At 39.9% G+C, this 20,266-nt stretch overlaps 1 protein-coding gene across 11 annotated transcripts in view; it reads left to right on the forward strand.

Moving 5' to 3' along the window:
• Nucleotides 1-19,875, forward strand: part of trpm3 (transient receptor potential cation channel, subfamily M, member 3) — a 129,720-nt gene extending 109,845 nt beyond the window's left edge. For 6 of the 11 annotated variants that reach the window (XM_077715879.1, XM_077715882.1, XM_077715881.1 and 3 more), the window contains 6 exons: nt 1,280-1,454; nt 3,649-3,777; nt 5,395-5,545; nt 14,849-15,042; nt 15,465-15,597; nt 17,036-19,875. In XM_077715879.1, coding sequence (XP_077572005.1) covers nt 1,280-1,454; nt 3,649-3,777; nt 5,395-5,545; nt 14,849-15,042; nt 15,465-15,597; nt 17,036-18,614 — 2,361 coding nt within the window. In that variant the 3' untranslated portion in view covers nt 18,615-19,875. The remainder of the gene's footprint in view (nt 1-1,279; nt 1,455-3,648; nt 3,778-5,394; nt 5,546-14,848; nt 15,043-15,464; nt 15,598-17,035) is intronic. The other 5 variants (XM_077715885.1, XM_077715887.1, XM_077715888.1 and 2 more) reach the window with 1 other exon arrangement.
• The last annotated feature ends 391 nt before the right edge of the window (nt 19,876-20,266 follow it).

Below are 20,266 nucleotides of genomic sequence, written 5' to 3' on the forward strand. Positions count from 1 at the left end.
GAGACAGAATGTGGAAGAAAAAAACCCAGAAAATCACATTGTTTGATTTTTAAAGAATTTATTACTAATTAGAGTGGAGAATAAGTATTTGGTCATCTACAAACAAGCAAGATTTCTGGCTGTCAAAGAAGTCTAACTTCTTCTAACGAGGTCTCCACTCCTTACCTGTATTAATAGCATCTGTTTTAACTCATTATCGGTTTAAAAGACACCTGTCTACAATCTCAGTCTCTCACTCTTCAAAGTCCACTATGGCCAAAACCAAAGAGCTGTCCAAGGATACCAGGGACAAAATTGTAGACCTGTGCCAGGTTGGAAAGGCTGAATCTGCAATAGGTAAAACACTTGTGTAAATAAATCAACTGTGGGGGGCAATTATTAGAAAATTGAAGACATACAAGACCACTAATCATCTCTCAATCTGGGGCTCCATAAGTAGGATAATTTGCACAATTGGTGGTTGACTAAATACTTATTTGCCCCACTGTATGTAAGATGACCTAATCAGGCCTCTGGCCATTTGTTAGCTATTGTTTTGTCAAATATGTAGCACGGAATCAGAAAACTGATGTCCTCTAATTGTGGAACGACCCTGTGATGTTTTTGTGGTCATTATGTGGTGCTGTGCACAATTTCCCCTTTGGGACCATTTAGCAATAGAGTGGGGATGGAATAATTTAGTCAGGTATTCGTTGTAATGAGTTGTAATGACTTTGACAAGCAGGATGGTTTGTTGAAAACTTTTAAAAAACACTACGCAAAAAAGAACTTGTCGGGTCATTTTGGAGACGTTGTTAAATTGGATTGGCAGGAATGTGATAACATGGTTCGTATCCATCAACAAGCATAAGCACTGAATAATATAGTAATTGGGATATGGGTACTTGAGCATACCTGATTTCTTTAGCTCTTTATTGTGAACAGGAATCGATTTTTTTTGTGGTCTATCTTTGTCAATTTCAGGCAATGAATTAAACCCTTTCAGGGACAGTTGTCACGCAGTGGACATCGCTTTAAAAGTTCATTATCTTGGCAGTGCACCCAGTATGTGTTGTGGTAGTTAGGAAAATTGTGTAGTGAGTAAAAGAGGTAAATTGAAATTGCCAATGATGAGTTATACCTGTCCTCCACATTTGTGAATTACATTTTTGATCATGTTGGCCACATAAAGTAGTGTTCAAAATAATAGCAGTCCAATGTAGGTAACTATGGTTAAATTCCATTTTTGTGTATTGAGCCACCTTCTTCCTTTAACCTTCCTCTCCACCTCTTCTATCAGATGATCGACATGATGTACTTTGTGATCATCATGTTGGTGGTGCTCATGAGTTTTGGGGTGGCGCGGCAGGCTATCCTTAACCCCAATGAAGATCCCTCCTGGATGCTGGCACGGAACATCTTCTTCATGCCTTACTGGATGATATACGGAGAGGTGTTTGCCGATCAGATTGATCGTAAGTTCACATTCAACAGTTCTTGACTCTGGCGAGAAATGCAAGTGTTTTTGTTTTTTTGTTTTTTCCTCTCACAGCAGAATTTGAAACAAGACTTCTAATCATTGAAATTTACTGTTTGACTACACAATGGAAAAGAAACATTTTGTTTCTAAGGCTGCCACTAACTAACTAATCAGCAGCTCTTTTATCATATTAATCAGCAACTATTTTGGTAGTTGATTATTTGTTATGAGACTGTGTCTTAATAGTAGATACTCATATTTCTTTATTTTAAAATTTACAAATCTGAAAATAAACTCTTATTTGTGCATGTTTAGATTTTTTCTTTTTTAAGTATACAAAACATTTTCAATTAAAAACCAAACGAGGATAAAACACTTAAATATGGTTTCTGCATTCTGAAGCAAGGGTGAATCCCAAAGCAGATAACGTAGAATAAGGAAGCGTGTTCCAAAATGTAAGAATTTAAGGAAACACTCGATCAAAAAACGAAGTGATAACAGAAATTCCTGTGAAAGCAGGTCGACGGGATTTAAACACTGAATGAATTGAATATATGAATGTAAACAAAACAATCAATTCAACATCAAGACATGTTAAAGAACGAATGTTGAAAATGTAAATAAGGGCCCAGCTAGCGATGAATAGCAATAACATGAGGGCGCAAGATTACAAATTGGAAAAGACACCCAACAATTGAACCTTCTGCATAGCGCATATCCTTACAGGGTTCGTGGAGGGTGCTGGAGTTCATCCCAGCCAACTACAAGCACGAGGCGGGCGACATCCTGAATTAGTGGCCAGCCAATCGTAAGGTGTACAAGGAGACCAACAACCATTCAACTTCACACTCATACCTAGGGGGCAATTTAGAGTGTCCAATTTTCATACAAAATTGGAATATTTTTTACAATGTTTGAAGGGTTTTGTGGGTAATATTGAGGACAGTTGGAAGACGGGAAATTTAGAGTGTGCAACTAGCCATTTTACATGTTTTGGGGATGTGGGAGAAAATCGGTGTACCCCAAGAAACCCGGGGAGAACATGCCAACTCTACACACGAAGGTTCGAACCTGGGCTTGAACCCTCGAGGCAAGGCAACATCCCTGTCCAAATTCCCTGCTGATAAGATCCGCAGAATTCGCCCATGCCCCAAATCTGGCCTTTGCTACACAAGTAAAACTAAACTAGTAAAGGAATGAGACATATATTTTTATGTAAGAAATTACACTGCAGTGGTACCTCTACTTACAAACTGAATTGGTTCCAGAAGTGGTTTTGTAACTTTTTCATAAGCAGAAAGATATTTTACATTCAATTAGCATAATTTGGACCATGATCTTTAATACTACCTCAGAAATCCTTTTGAAAATGCTAAAAAAAATATACCAATTTTCTGCATGCATGCAAAAAAAAAAAGCAAATTATATTATAAGACGTTAAAATTAATAAGAAATGCAAAAAATATTTTCAGCTGAGTAAACTAAACATTTACACACATGAACACACAACTTAACATTTTTAAATCATGTTACACACACTCAGAAAAACTCAATGATCCCGGAAAAAGTGCAGAAAAAGGGAATTTTGGTCGGATGGTCGAGCTTATACTATGGAAATAGTTGCCCAATACTTGGTTTCACTGTCAAAAATTTGCAGTGAACAACAAGAGTAAATATACTCTGATTCCTTTAGTCATCAATTGAATATATAATTATTTATTGAAAGGAAAATAATCATTGTCTGATTCCTGTCATTCTTGATAAAAGCAGATGGCTATGTTTGTGATTAATACAAATGATTCAGTAAAGTGTTATGGTCAAACTTCCATAGTTTTTCGTAGGTTTCCAATGACCATTTCCATCTAAAAATGTAAAACCCATATATGGACTCATTGCAAAAATATTTGTTGATTTATTGACTATCATAATAATTGTTTGTGGCAGCCCTAGCTCTTTCCGTGTTGCAAACAGTGCATTTTCTGTTACATCACTACATCAGTCTTCTGTTTTTGGTATTAGTTTGTCTTAGTCTTTGCCTTTTAATGTCACCATAGAGAAACACAAATACCGTAGGGACAGAGTGTATTTGTTTCCTGTTGCTTTTTTTTGAATATATTTGCTTGTCCATTAACGGGAGGAGCGGCCCAAAGAGAAGAGATCTGAAATAATGTTTTCATTCTGTGTTTCAGATATTCATAGTAGGAAGTTACAGCACAGGCTGAATGAAAAACTCTGGCTGGTCGAAAATTACTTACGAACTCTGGGAACCTGGCGTAGTAGTGGCGCATCCCACATTGCCCAGTGCTCTCAAAATTCCAGTAAATCTACTCACTATAGGTTTAGTAATGATAACACTGACCTGAAATCACGCCCTTTGCTTCCTCATCCTCATTTTACCTCCACACCATGCCCACTCTTGCCACTAAAGGCCCCCCAAGTGTGCATGCATCACCATACTTGGTTGAAGTTGCCCTGTTTGGTGTCTGGGGTCAATTACTATATATTGTAATACATGGTGTCCCCAAAAATGTGACAGAATTTGAAGTGAGAATACTTTACGAAATACTTGACTCTCATTGACGGTGCTAGACGTCCAATCTAGTTTGACTGTGAGACAGGATATTTGCCCCTCACAGTCCAAATGCCGGGTGGCCTTTTGGAGCGAGTGGTTAGCCTTGTCGGCCTCACTGTTCTGGGGTCCTGGGTTCAAATCCAGATCACGTACCACCTGTGTGGAGTTTGCATGTTCTCCCTAGGCCTGCTTTTGTTTCCACCGGTTACTCCAGTTTCCTCCCACATTCCAAAAACATGCATAGTAGGCTGATTGGGCATATGAATATTGCCCCTTTGTATGGGTGTGATTATGCATGGTTGTCTGTCTCCTTGTGCCCTGCGATCGGTTGACCACCGATTCAGGGTTTACCGTGGAGTCAGCTGGGATAGGCTCCAGCACCCACTGCATCCCTAATGAGAATAAAGCGATTCAGAAAATGGTATGAGAGGAGACAGTCCAAATGGATTGGATGTCAAGCACAATCAATGCTTCTGTTCTCTGCCTGCATTGGGTTTTTATCATGGTTAAATTATTTCAAAATGACTACTATACTATGAAATGATGTCACAAACTGTCGGGACGGCCTGTATTAGAAGTCTGACATGAGAAATACATGACGGATATATTAAGCCATGTCAAATCTGTCACACATCACCCTGCCTTAGCGCTGACTCCGTTTCATGCTGAAGCCGCACATTATAAGCCAGACTACCAAATATAGGAGGAATTAAAAAAAGAAAAAAATGCAACTCAACGCTTCATGATCAGCCACCCGTCATCATGTGTAAATTGTTTTTTCACGTGGTTCAGTTGTCAGAGTTCTTGATTTTGAGCGTACAAAATTGTGAAAGTAGACAATTACTTCAGTTCTCTGTCTTTGGGCTGCATTGTGTGAACAATTGACGAGCATGACTAGAATGAATCTGGAAAAAAAGCAAATAAACCAAAGAACCCAGGCTTATAGTTCCACTGGTAATCCACAGCAACTGAACCATCACAGATGGAAAAAACATGGAATTTATCTTAAAGAAATTGCAAAGCACCATCAAAACAGGTTATGGCTAAGCTAGCCCAGATGGGACAATGTATTTAAAACATGAATATGTTTTAAATACACTGTATTGATACATGATGAACGTGTTTTTGTTTGCTGCCTCATTATGGAAAGAAGCATAAAATAATATATGCTTCTTGTTTATAATTGCAAAAATATGCATTTTGTCCTTTTTAAGTTTTGATATATTTTTGTATTTATTTATTTTACTTTTGCTTGCATTTGTCGCATTGACCATGTCAGCTCATTTATTTCAGTCTACTTTGCACGTTTGATGGAATGACACGACGATATTAGACTATTAAGCGATGTTATTCTTCTGTGCAGCTCCCTGTGGGCAGAATATCACCACTGAGGATGGCGCAGTGGTCGCGCTGCCTCCTTGTAAGACGGGCGCCTGGATTGTCCCGGCCATCATGGCCTGCTATCTGCTGGTGGCCAACATACTGCTGGTCAATCTTCTCATTGCCGTGTTCAAGTACGTGAGCCACCCAGATGGCATTAGCTTTGAAATATTATCATTTTACCATCATTTTATATACCGTATTTTCACAACTATAAGGCACACCGCATTATAAGGCGCACCCTCAACGAATGACATTTTGCCATATATAAGGCGCACTGTATGATAAGGCGCACTGTATTATAAGGCGCACTGTATTATAAGGTGCACTGTATTATAAGGCTGTCAGGTTCATTAATAATTACCTTCGTCCGTAATTATCAATAACTGCAGGAAGACATCTTATTCAATTATTGACATTTAATTAAATAGAAATGGATACAACAATGGGTAAAAGCCTCCGAAGGGGAGAGTCAGCAAGTGTCACCTTACAACTTCCGAACGTCTCCTCGAATAGACGTTTTCGTCCCATTCTTATGGTCACAAGTTACAGAGTTGTTGATCATTCCATCACGTATGAGTAAAAACAACATCTGGGACTACAATAACAATCAAAGTATTTTACTAATAACAAAAACAGGGACTAGACCTAACAACATTTAGATTAGAGTAATTATACAACCTCCTTGACCTAAGAATCATATAATATAATCATAATCATATAATCGTTACATACAGAAAAACCCGAAGTGTACGGTTACATAACGATAACAATATTCTTGTTATTGTCCGAATAGCCCTGTCCTCGTCACCAAGGGCCCACCAAATCTCAAGGACCCAGATTGGGTGGATTGTTTGTATAACCATCCTGGAACAGGCTGTCTAGGTTAAAGATGACTTGGTGTGACCTCAAGACTTTTGAAAAACAGAAAGAGAATGATTTAACAAAGTAATGAATTAATACAGAGAAAAGAAAGAGAATGATTTAATAAAGAAATGAATTAATATAACTATTATAATAGTAAAAAAGAATAAACCCAACATTCCCCCGTTTTTATAATATGTATGTTATTAGTCATTTCTTAGTAATCACTAAATGGAAATGTCGGTGACTGCGATTTTATCCGCCTACTCCTTACTCCCATGGCTGGTCTGAAAGAGAAAAAACATAATTATATTCGTCCAATTGGTCCTCGGATTTACCGTACTCCTGGACCTCACTGCTTTCCCCAAACCGTCCCATAAGATACAACTCATGTACTTTAGAATTTGTAGGGGCAATTTCAGTAGTTATAAGTCGGCTTAGCAAGGAGCGCAAACAGGGGATACTACATCACCCACACAATGTTAGGATAGCGGTAATTGTGCCTATAGTCCAAATCTTTAGATTTTCCAAAGGTCTTATCCCACCAATCTGACAATGCGGACGTATCTACTCCAGAGTGCTCTTGCATATTGCGGTTCAGTGTTTGCAGGCCAGTAATGGCCCTGGTGAGAGATCCACTGGGTGACGCGTTGTTCGGTATGAAGGTGCAACATTGTTTTCCAAACATTGCACACACGCCCCCTGTTTCAAGGATCATATCCACCGCTATGCGATTCTGGAACGCCATCAGACTGGTAGCTGCCAGTTGTTCCTTCATGGCCACAAATCCCTGTTCAGTATAATTTCCAAGTTTTGAACATTGTAATGTAAGTAATTTATTCTATCCACATTTTTGTTTGGGGTGATTAGAAGGAAGATAGACTCCCAACCTGCTGCGATCTGATTAGCCAGCTTATACTCATCTGGTACGCCCCGGGGGATGCCAATCGCATCAATGTATGTTGGATCTCTTTCCCTCCATGCCTCTTGACGATGTCGGGAGGGTCGACCCTTCACCTCCGAATTATGAGCCGCCAATTGTATCTCCTCCACTGTGGATGGAAAAACAGACATCGGTAAGAGCAGTGAGACCAAAGTACCTAGTCCTGCCGCGTTTCGGCAGGAGTCGTATAATTTATCTACCACCCCGCTACCATAGGCCAGAACGTGGTATCAGGGGTGTAGTTTGTTTTAGAACGCCGGTACACCACGTCTCATTTATCGCCCCCAGCTTCAGACCATGCCCTGTAAGGTTTAAGCAGGTAAAATGATTAAACAGTGGAAAAATTGACTTCCTATTTACCGCGTAACAGGATAAACACTGCTTCAATATTTTTTCTTGCCAAGTAGGACACGTTTTTTCATTTGTAAAAACACTTTTCCCCAAATGAATGGTGATTGAGGGAGTTGTTAGATCCCATCGTATTTTCCCTTGTCTGGTAGTTTATCCTAATCTTTTGTAAGATGGTTTAGTCTCAATTGAAACCATATGGAGACGTCAAACCCAATATAAAAGAGTTCCCTATAGTTTTATGGTATTGCTTGCTGAGCAATAATCTTTTCAATTAATATTGGTGTTTCCCGTATTTTATTAAGTCAGAAAGTTTATCTTACCCGTCCCCTCAATGTTTCAATTGAGACCACCCTTTTACCAAAGTAGCTCCACCTAGTGCTTGCCTTCTTTACACTCCATTAACAGCGCCCAATTATCCCCCGTTTGGGAAATCCCTGTTTCAGAAATAAATTTCACAGGTTAATATGTCAGTCCAAGCTTTCCAATCTTGACCAATTTCTGCAACAAGGCTTTTCCCAATCTTTAATTTTTTGCTGTTAATGTACCACACATATTTCCCACCATCTCTTTTTGTATGGCAACCGGGACGTCGCCGAGTCCAAATATATATTTTCAATGTGGAAATTTGATTTAGTAGGTAATGTTAATTAAATGTAAATGTGTATGTTTCTCGGTTTACCCTCCCGTAAGAAGGTGTATCCTCAATTGAAACGCCTCCGCCTTTTTCTCCAACTGGAGAAAACAACCCTACTGTGGAAAGGAATAGAATCACAATCATCATTAATCTCATTGCCCCAAAAGCAATAATTGTTTTCAACATGACTTTTTGTCTTTGTTTAGGGAGTTTTCCTCTTGAAACGTTTCAATTTAGACAACCTTCTTACTGTGGGAAAGGTGCATCCGTGTCCCCTTTCAGTAACAAGGACCCTCCCACTTTGCGTTGCTCCGATGTTTCTTCTTTTATGCTGCTTATCAGCATCCAGTCTTCAAGAATCACCGTCGCTTCGTCCGTTTCCTGTTGAGAAGCAAAATCTCCCTCTGATAGTCTAAATTTGGTGTGTGTGTTTTTTTTTTTTCTCTGATAGATTTGCCTCATCATCCAATTGTCATTGTGTAGTGAATAATAACAATTTGTAAGGTCTACCAAACAGGACTTCATATAAGGTCCGCCAATTGTAGATGGTAGACAACTATTATATTAACAAAATGGGAGCCATTATCACTATAAATAGTTTCTGGAATCGTGGAATGATATCCATATGATCTAATAAAAATAAAATAAAATCTATATGTATTTTTTTGAAATGGATATGTGGGTATGCATATAGATTTAAAACCTAAACCTTGTAGTGCCGTTGTAGCAAGGCCACCTCCCCCTTGTCGAGACATAGGTCTTCCCTTGACTCAAGCCCAAATTATTTTCTTTATTGATCTTTTATTGATAGATTATGTCTCGGTGGTCTGCCAATCAAAAAACACAAAAAGACAAACTATCATTCACGCTCACATTCACAAAAAGAAGAATTTAGTGTGTTCAACCAGTCTAGCATCCATAATTTCATTTTGTGGGAGTAAACTGGAGTACCCGGAGAAAATCCACAAATTCTCGAGGACGCCATGAATACCCCACATTCCGGAAAGTCTGGATCCACCCCGCATTCATTAGTAGATCCTTTAATATACACCCCCCCACTCTAGCCTTTTAACCGTTTGTAAAAAATTTCCTTCAAGTTTCACACAAAGTTATATCCTCTTTAATGCTATCAGTTTAGCTGTTTGTTCCCCGAATTGAGGTCGGAATAGTTTCACATCTAAAGTTTTTATTTTTTACAGCCGCCATGACCTAATGGCCCCCTATCATGTTTTTGGAAAATCCCAATTCCCTCTAATAGCATGCCAATCACCTTTTAATGCGGCCATCCAATTTTGTTTCTACTTGTTTCAGGTGATAAGATAATCTCCCCCATTTGTAAAACAAATTCATTCACGCCTAATTTATACAACATGACGCCTATGGCCTTTATTACGTCGGCTTGACTCCAAATTCTATGAACCAAGATAACACGCCGAATTTGTAAGCGAATTTCCCCCATCCCATTTTGTTCATAGACAACCCATCTACCTAAAGCGTCACTTGTTTCAAAACATGAAAGGCCCCACTAGAATTCGTGCATCCAGCGCCAAATAGAGCCTATTTACACATTTGTCTCAAACTTGTTTTAGATATGGGGTCCCCAATTTCCCAAAATTTCCCAGAATTAATGTACTACCACATCCTGTCAAAAACCCAAAACGACTAACATAACCTGTTTCTAAGCCAGATTCTGGAATTTGGAGAATTTCTCCTTTCCCTCCCTTATCTAAGCTTGTTATTGTCACTCGTTATCACTGTAACATTCAGGCGTATTAACCCCATCGTTGCTAAAGTTCTAACCAATTTGCATGCCCTTAAAGCCGTAAAAGCAACGTTATTTGGTTGTATCAATTGACCAATGCTTATCCAATCCGTAATATCCTTAAAGTCATCAATATGACCTGTGACAAAGCATATTTCCTCCTGCCAGGACAACAGACAATGTTCTTTCAAGTGCACTTTGAAAAACATTCCATGTTACTCCATTCTTAGGGAAAATATGCTCATCCTAAACCAATTATTTTATTTACAATTCACCTAATTATTTGGATGAATGCCATGAATTTTATCATGCCACTATTGCATTGTAAATTTCCCATCTGATGTCGTTAACAGCCAAATAATTCAATACCTACTATACTTTGTAAATCACCTCATATGATGTTTACTTAAGACACGAGTCATTTCCCATAGCCTGTTACCAAAACAAAAATCTACAACAATTAAATGAGACAAATCAACCTTTTGTTAGACAATTCCTAATTACAAACTTTAATGTTTTAAAAACCTTATCGTCACCAATATACCATAATATTGTAAATTTTGTCATCCTGGCCTTTTATTCTTTTAAACAGCCATCCTCCTGGATTAAAGTATTTTGAATAATCAAAAAATTCTGAAATAGTATTAATATTATTTTATCCTCCAAAAGCTAGTTTCCTTTAACTAAGAGCCCTTTGAAATCCACAATTGCTCAAAAATGACTATTTTGGTCTATTTCCCAAATCCAAAGCTTTTTACCAAATCAACCTTTTACTAAACAGATTTTCTATCCTTTTAATACATTTCATTTTAAAACCCAAAATATCAATGCGAAAGCATTCGCATAACCTTGCATTTCTTGCAGCCCATGTATTGTTCTTATTCTGAAAAGTCCAAACAGAAAACGCAATTAGCCGTTAACTATGACCTCCACTCTTGCTGCGAAAACAGCATTGTTATCTTATGTTTACAAACCAGCTTTTTCCCTGTGCCCAAATACAACGCTTTTTAGAGAAGACAACCATTAAAACGTCAAATTAACCCCTCTTCCGAGATTCAACTACATCACAATATTTTTCCAAGACCCCATATATCCAGAATATGTATGCTGCAAGCACAACAATATGGCAAAAACCCATTTTCTGCCCTCAAGTTTGCTTCAGCACCCCCAAGGCCAATTATTATTATTATAATGTCTTCACGGAAGGGATCACAAAATTTTAGTCGTTTACACGGTCCGAACGCTCCCGAAAGCCCAACACAGTTAAATCGTCTGCCCCGCGGCCCACATGTTTCACTCCCATCTAATCAGCAGCCGCTGCACCAGAAACGCTTCCCCCGCAGTTGACACATTTTTTGGCAAGTCTAGAGCATAATAAAAACACAGGTGACATTCCCTGCTAAAATTTAAATGATCATTTTGTATATATTCTTTTGTCTTTTTAAACACCATCTTCCCGTTAGCGGACGGGATCAAAAACCAAGCTGCAATAAGCCATCACATTGCTGTAAATTGACAGTACATATAGGTTATATTAACAAAGCACCACCAGCACTTGGAAATAACCATTCAAATTGTTGTTATACAAGCCCAAGCATCACAAAAACCCAATTTAATTGTAATCACAAAACGTCATACCTGGATTAACCAAATTAAATACCAGTGTCCCCATTAATTTTTCTAGCTCAACATTCTCGTATCCAAAATCCACATTCCAAATCATTCTAAGCCGACATTCCTTGTTTTCAGAGACCCTCTAGTCAACTTATCTCTGATTTTTGTCGAACTTTACACCATCTCTTCTCCCTCTATTTTTGTTAAACTTCCTCCGCGCCCGTCACCTATCTCGGTAAATATTTTCCCCGTCAGCCGAGGAGGCCCCGCTATTTTTTCCTTACCAAACAGTACTTTCCCGCCGCCACGGTCTTAAATATATCCCCGTTATCCGAGGGAGCCCCCACTATTTTCCCAAAATAGTATTTTTAACTTCTCCCCGGCCTTATTTCGCCATTAGTGTCTGTGGAACAAGCTGTTACACTTTTATCCACTCACATATTATTTATATATGTATATTACCTCCATTAGTGTCTGTGGAACAAGCTGTTACACTTTTATCCACTCACATATTATTTATATATGTATATTACCTCTATGCATTAGTGCATATATTATCCTGCATTTTATCCATTTTAAGCTGGCCAGCAAACCCATATTTATTTATCCATAAATATAGCTGTGTAATATTTTTAAAGCGCTTTGTCTTTCCAATTTTTTCCAATCCTTACAAGTTAGACGTATTTTTTGGATCGTCATCCAAACCCGCCTTACAACACGTGTTTCCCATATTTTACTTTTTTGTAGTGAGTTCGTGTGCCTCACACAGTTAACTTTATTATATCTATTTTTATTATTATCACTCCTTCGACTGTATTTCCTAGGCTTATCTTAATTTTACTGCAGAAACCACACAAACAACATACAACGTATATTCGTGCCTACCCTTTAGACACAGGACACTCCCCGGCCCCAATATTGTACCTCTAGTACAATACATTCGTGCCTACCCCTGAGACACAGGACACTTTCCAGCAAAGTGCCCCACCGTACCTGCCATTGACTAGTATAAACACAGGGTTTTATCGCCGTCACCCAGGACGCGAAACCAGCCCAACAATGGGCCTCACATACAATGTCCCTTTAACGCATTTGTAAACACCTTCACAACATGCAGACATTAATGTGGACTTACCCGAGATCCATCAGATGTCTCCCTCCAGCAGGAAAAGTCTTCAACCGCCGAGAATCCAGGCGCCCCCGTCGAAAAACTCCGGCCCACCAAGGGTTTTGAAGACGCCGTGCGCACGGTCACTTACCAGATGTCGAACAGCAGCGCCTGGGTTCTCGCTCCGGTATATTGACCTCCATGGCTCAGAAGGACCAAAATGTCAGGTTCATTAATAATTACCTTCGTCCGTAATTATCAATAACTGCAGGAAGACATCTTATTCAATTATTGACATTTAATTAAATAGAAATGGATACAACAATGGGTAAAAGCCTCCGAAGGGGAGAGTCAGCAAGTGTCACCTTACAACTTCCGAACGTCTCCTCGAATAGACGTTTTCGTCCCATTCTTATGGTCACAAGTTACAGAGTTGTTGATCATTCCATCACGTATGAGTAAAAACAACATCTGGGACTACAATAACAATCAAAGTATTTTACTAATAACAAAAACAGGGACTAGACCTAACAACATTTAGATTAGAGTAATTATACAACCTCCTTGACCTAAGAATCATATAATATAATCATAATCATATAATCGTTACATACAGAAAAACCCGAAGTGTACGGTTACATAACGATAACAATATTCTTGTTATTGTCCGAATAGCCCTGTCCTCGTCACCAAGGGCCCACCAAATCTCAAGGACCCAGATTGGGTGGATTGTTTGTATAACCATCCTGGAACAGGCTGTCTAGGTTAAAGATGACTTGGTGTGACCTCAAGACTTTTGAAAAACAGAAAGAGAATGATTTAACAAAGTAATGAATTAATACAGAGAAAAGAAAGAGAATGATTTAATAAAGAAATGAATTAATATAACTATTATAATAGTAAAAAAGAATAAACCCAACAAAGGCACACTGTATTATAAGGCACACTGTATTATTAGGCACACTGTATTATAAGGCACACTGTATTATAAGGCGCACTGTCTATTTTGGAGAAAATATAAGACTTTTAAGTGCCCCTTATAGTCATGAAAATACGGTAATTGTGATTGACTTCCAGGTATGAAGCACTCACTACACAGTCACCTCTAGAGCCAGCCATTTTTGATGGTTAGATTTTTTTGTGTAAAATCTTGCAGTGGGGGAGGAGCTATATGATGGAAGATTTTTTAAACTAAGATGGCATCTGCATATTTAACAGTATTTTTTCAGTTCAGGCGTTTGTGTTTTTTTAATATCCGACAGTGGTGGTTTTTCATTTTTGGTTTTCTGTTTTTTTCCATATATAAGGTGCACTGGATTATAAGGCGCACTGTCTATTTTGGAGAAAATTTAGGACTTTTAAGTGGGTCTTATAGTCGTGAAAATACGGTATTCTTTTTACATTATTACAGCATTGAATAACTAAATTAATTACATTAAAACACATTAAAAAAACACATCACATTCACTCGCCCAACATCGGTGAGGGCAGGCGCTGGCCCAATTCCCGCTGGAGGTGGTATATTGTGAGTTCAAATAGTTGTATGTGTCCCTGTGTGCCCTACAGCGAATTTGCGATCGGTCTAGGGCTTTCACCTGAAGTCAGCTGGGATAGGCTCTGGCAGCCTCCGCAAGCCTTTCGAGGCTGCGCGGTACAGGAGATGAATAAAATACATTAAGAAAAAAAAAATCATAGTATTTAACTCAATGCATGCCATTGATAACGTTAGATGTCAACTTTTTGGCTAACCAGCCTACCACGCATGTTTTAGGGTTTTGGGAGGAGACCGGAGTACCCGGAGAGAATACACACAAGTTTGTAAACCACCAGGGGTTTCATCTTGAATACTAGATGTTCTATTGGAAATTTCTAGCTTTTATCTGAAAATGAAAATTTTGGTGGGAACCAGGAGGTTTTGGACAAAAGTGAATATCCTGTTCAGTATAAATCTGGTCAACATTTTGACATTTAAAAGAGGTGGATGATATAAAAATTGTAGTTAACTGACAAAAGGGTGAGTGGAACAAGATTAACAAATTGTAGAATTTTTAAACAGTATGTCAGAGTTATGTTATCTCAAGGCATTTTGCATTATCCTTATGTGTTAATGTGCTAATGCATTTTCTGAGTGAACCATCTTCTACTGTAATTGTTTTTATAGCAATACATTCTTCGAAGTGAAGTCCATCTCCAACCAGGTTTGGAAGTTCCAGCGCTACCAGCTCATCATGACCTTCCACGAGCGTCCGGTCCTTCCTCCACCGCTTATAATCTTTAGCCACATAACCATGGTCCTCAAGCACTTGTGTTGTCGGTGGCGTAAGCACGATGACGACGAGAGAGACTACGGACTGAGTATGTGGTTTTCAAGCTTTTTTACAATCTTAGGTGACAAATATGTGAATGTTTTTAATTTGTTTGTTTTTTTAGAATTTAGAGGCTCCAGTTTTTTACCTAGATCTACAATGTCTAGTGTGTCTTTTGTCTATCTTGCTACTGCAATTAAGACATTTCCCCAATATGGGATGAAATAAAATTCTAATATAATCTAATCAAATCTGTCAATTATCAAATGAATCGACTATTTTGCTAGTTGAATTGTTTAGAAACATTTTCTACCTAAATTGTCCAATTTTAAATGCCTAAATCGTAAGGTTTTTAATATTGTTATAGTATTGTAATACTGTTTATCGGTTTCCTTAAAACCTGAAACAATAATGTAGTCTATTGAGGAGCCGGCCTTATAAATAACCCCCTTGAAATTGTATCCTACACAGAACTTTTCATCACAGAGGACGAGCTGAAAAAGGTCCACGACTTTGAGGAGCAGTGCATAGAAGAATATTTCAGAGAGAAGGATGACCGATTCCACTCGTCTAATGATGAAAGGATTAGAGTCACTTCAGAAAGGTTTGTCTACTACACAAACAAGTTCACTTTTAATGCAATGTTCAGAGTAGAGTTAGCAGGGATTTCTGCATTCCTATTAGGGCAGTGCTTCTCAATTATTTTCTGTTAGGCCCCCCCTAGCAAGAAGAAAACTATTCGCGCCCCCCCCCCCCCCCCACTTCCCACCGTGACTATAAAAAAAAATCATTTTATAAAAGTGTTATAGGTACAACATGTGAAATGTTGCACTCTCACAAACATGACAGAAGTAACAATGAGAGCGCCACTGCCAGCTACACGAGCACCCCCCCCCCCCCCCCACCCCAGGAGAAGCACTGTATTAGGGATGAATCATAACACATTGAGGATGTTGAAACCGGTCCTCAAGGGCTGCAGTGGGTGCAGGTTTTCATTTGAAGCGAACAAGAAGATCCATTTTCACTAATCTGGTGTCTTAAAAGTTGAATCAGTTGATTACCACAGGTACTGCTTGTTCCAGAAGAAACCTAATTAGATCAGTTGGAACAAAAACCTGCACCAGTTCTTTGTAGAATAGTTTGGACCCCCCCTGGCCTTAACTAATCAAGTCTATAGGGTGAGCATGAATGCAACATTAACTCATTAGCTGCCATCATGAGACAAAATCTAAAACACTTTGATTAGTAGGGGTAAATGAACAAATGTTCATTAAACATGCATTCACCGTCAGTCCTCCTAGTTTAAATGAATTAGACATTAATTGTTGTCAATGGCGGTGGGTTAAAGTATGCAAGTGTACTAGAGCCAATATGTTCAGAAAATGGCAGAGATTAGCACTCTTTATCAGTTTGACCTAGTGCTGATTCTCTACTACATTGTTTTAAAAAATATTTTTCCTTTCAGCATTAAATAACTGTATATTCACTTGATTCATTTAATTAAATAATTGAAATGTGGTGTTTGTAACTGGCATCCATTTTTTAGAAGGGCTGAGCGCAGTTGGGAATATATTTTCGAGTAATATGTATTGCTTCGGAAGCTTTGGCGGGCTGCGACACGGTGGGGGAGTGGTGATCACGTCCGCCTTATTTATCTAAGAGGGTTTAAACATCGATGTGTGTTCTCCCCAAGCCTGCATGAGTGTTCTTTAAACACTCTAAATTGTACATATGTACAGGTGCGAGCGAAAATTGAATTCCAATACTCATCGAGATTGGTGCAACGCTAGTTTTAACACAGTCACTGCAGTTAAATGTTAATTGAATTAAAATATGTTAATGTATTTGAAAAAAGGGAATATTTTATAGATAACTAATTGCACTAAATTTATTGAATTTGGTCAACCTTTTGCCAACCACCAGAAACTGCCTGAACCACTGATGGTACTCGTACCACTTCGTGAACCATTGCTGTACTTACACTCATCGTTTTTAAAATCTGAAAATGTGGTTGCTTTGTTAACAAAATCACTGTTTGTCAGGGTGGAGAACATGGCAATGCGTCTTGAGGAAGTCAACGAACGGGAACACTTCATGAAGGCCTCTCTGCAGACCGTTGATATCCGTTTGGCTCAAATGGAGGAGTTGATTGGACGGATTGCTGTGGCTTTAGAGCGTGTGACGGGTGTCGAACGCGGAGAAGTCAACAAGGTTCGATCTCGTACATCATCCGATTGCACCGACTCCGCATACATCATCCGCCATGGGGAGTGCACAGACGCGGCATATATTTTCCGCCAAAGTAGCTTCAACAGCACCGAGGGGAACGCGTACCGTCTGCAGGAGGCGCTGGAGTGCACCGCCGAAGGCTCCATGTCCCCCCCCTCTCCAACCGGCGGGGCTACACGAACGAGAAGTCATTCCTTTTATGTGGGTGGCGGACGTAGTAGCGAACGCCCCAGCGGTCCCGAACGGGCAGAAAGCTTCGTTAAAGAGCGCTCACTCAGTCTCCATCGAGCCAACAGCTCACAATCTGTGTCCTCGTCCGCCGCCAACAAAGAACTGAAGCCTCTACCATTGTCAACACTTTCGGTCTCCCAGCAACACCGTCCCTCATCGTGCATCGATATCTACGTCTCGGCCTCTGAGGAGGTGGCTCCCGCCGAAGTTTTTTTGGATCCCCTTCGTGTGGTCCCGCCCCTCCTGAGAGATACGTCGCTACAGTCAGACATCATTGAGGCAGCGCTGCCAGGAGGCCGGGACTTTGGCGTCGCCGACAGGCACTCGGATGGGGGGGCTGCAGCCATGTTCGATGACGGCGCTGCAGCCGATTTGTCCTTGTGTTCTGCCCACCTGTTACCGGACAGCGCCCTGCCCCCTTGGGATGCCGAACCATCACCGCCCCCATTGACCGGGCCGTTGGAGCGATCTAAGAGCAGTCGCCTCCTCTCAGCGGTGGGCACATCCTTCCTGGAAGAGCCCCCTTTGGTCAAGTCCCACAGTCTCATGTTCACGACGAGGAGCTGCTATGGCGGACTGGGTGCGGGCGTCCAGGTCAAAGCTGCAGAGTACACCAGCATCACCGATTGCATTGATACACGCTGCGTGTCATCACCGTACACACCCGTAGAACGCTCACACTCCCCGGGAGCCTCCACCTCATTCCCTTTTGATAAGCCCTCAGATGTTGGCTCTTCTCATCCAGAGAGAGAAGCTGAGCTAAGCCACACTGAGTCTGATCCAGAGGACCCTGAAGACCTAGTGGCAGTCCCCGATACCCCTCGTCTGGGGACCCTAGGCGGACCCGACGGGGCCCCTCTCTGCTTCCCCATCTCCAGGCTGGAGCGAGCCAATAGCTGCTCTTCAGATGACTCCCATCCTTCGCTCACGCTGGACCCTCCGCACAGGAAGAGCTTGTCAGTGAGTGATAGGATGGAGAGGGGACCGGGTGTGGGGGCAGACAGGGGGCCAGGGGGTCGGGGTCTGGCGGGAACCAGAAACCCCTTCCTCAGGAGCAAGTCCGGGACACGGCCTGACGCTGCTAAGACTGACAGCCTCTCCATGAGGAAGCTGGCTGCTCCGTCAGCATTCCGCAGCTTTGATAGACAGAACTACACGTGACACGCATACACATCACACATCAAACTCACACAGTTTAAAGTGAAAAGGGAAAGCATGAAAGCAGGACCTGAACCAGATCTGCCATGCATTCAGAATCAGCAGCCCAAGTATGTGAGTGGGCCCTTTTCTCCACATGTCAACAAACAAAGAGCTATGGATTTAGATTAGTGTTTTCCCACTCCCATCTTGTATCTAATTCAACTCTCAGTGGAAACTGTGTTTGTGCTGTATGTACTCCAACCACTTCCTATTATGCCATCTTTGTATCACATTCACATTATAGAAGAAAAGAAACAGAAACTACGAAGGTAAGACAAATTCAAGGGAATCATTCTACACTAGATTGTTGTTGTGGTAACATTTAACATGTCATTCATCCATGATGTGCTTATTGTATTTAAGCCAATTATTGCATTGGTTAAATTTGCACAGGTTTGCAAAATAGTTATATATTCCAACAGTAAACACTTCAGGGCTAGATAACTACCCTACTGAGCTCCCCCCGCCCCCCAAAACGTTCCTGTTATATATACTGCGAGCACTCACAGTTACTTAGTTAGTTAATTAGTTAGTTTCAGTTGTCAGTTTCATAATTATCTTATATTTCGTTTCTCTTTACCTGCAACCAAAATTGACTTTCCATCCAAAGAATGATCTGTTTCAGGTGCACCGTTATTCATTGGCTTTCCTTCTACTGGATGTAAAATAAAAATACAATACGGCTCAACTGATGCTATGTCAAATTATACCCAAAGGACTTTGCTTTATTTACATCATTTACAATTGCACAAAATTTAGCCCACAAATTATGCTGCTATCTACTCTTTGAGTTCATCTTATTAGTCTATTCTGAAACTGGATCTGAATATCCTGACCAGTATATGTTCACATATTACTGTGCAGTAACAGTCTTAGGCCATTTACATTCTGAAACAATATAAAAGTATTACCGTATTTACTTGCATATAAGCCGCATTTTTCGGGGGAAAAATGATGACTGAATCGAGGGTACGACTTATATGTGCATAAAAAGACGACATGCACGTAACTGCAAGGTGACAAAGACGAAACGCCATTACAACATATTGCCATGATGCCATAACGCATGACAATGCGGCCGATACGGTCATTTATTTCAAAATAGACAAAAGATAAAAAGTTAAAACTCTAAACAAAATGAAATGGAATTCAAGAAAAAAAATAAACCGTATTCTGCATAAAACGTGAAAAAACTCACTTGTGCCTGTCCCTGCTTGATCAGGCTAGGACGTGAGTAGCCTTAGTGTGTTCGTAGCTTTTACAATGTCAGCACATCCCAATAGTTGTTAACGCTGATTGAATCTCTTGCGGTTGACCATTAAAATATCAGCCTTGATACCTGTGTAATGTGTATCCCATGCTATTATTGCACCTAGAGACTTGGTGAACACTATACCATTATGGACACAGTTCCTGGTTGTGCTTATGTCACTTCCTTTTTGAAATGAAACGATTTTACATTTGTGATTATGAAATAAAAACAAAATTAAAAGTACCAACTATTGCAATAATCTGAGCCATCAAAAAAATCGAGATATTTCGACATGAGAGCCAATTTGGCCACCGCAACATTTTAAACTTCTGGCAAGAAAAAAATATTTTTTATCATTAAA

This window comes from Stigmatopora nigra, chromosome 4 (genome assembly GCF_051989575.1).
Source record: "Stigmatopora nigra isolate UIUO_SnigA chromosome 4, RoL_Snig_1.1, whole genome shotgun sequence".
Taxonomy (NCBI): Eukaryota; Metazoa; Chordata; class Actinopteri; order Syngnathiformes; family Syngnathidae; genus Stigmatopora; species Stigmatopora nigra.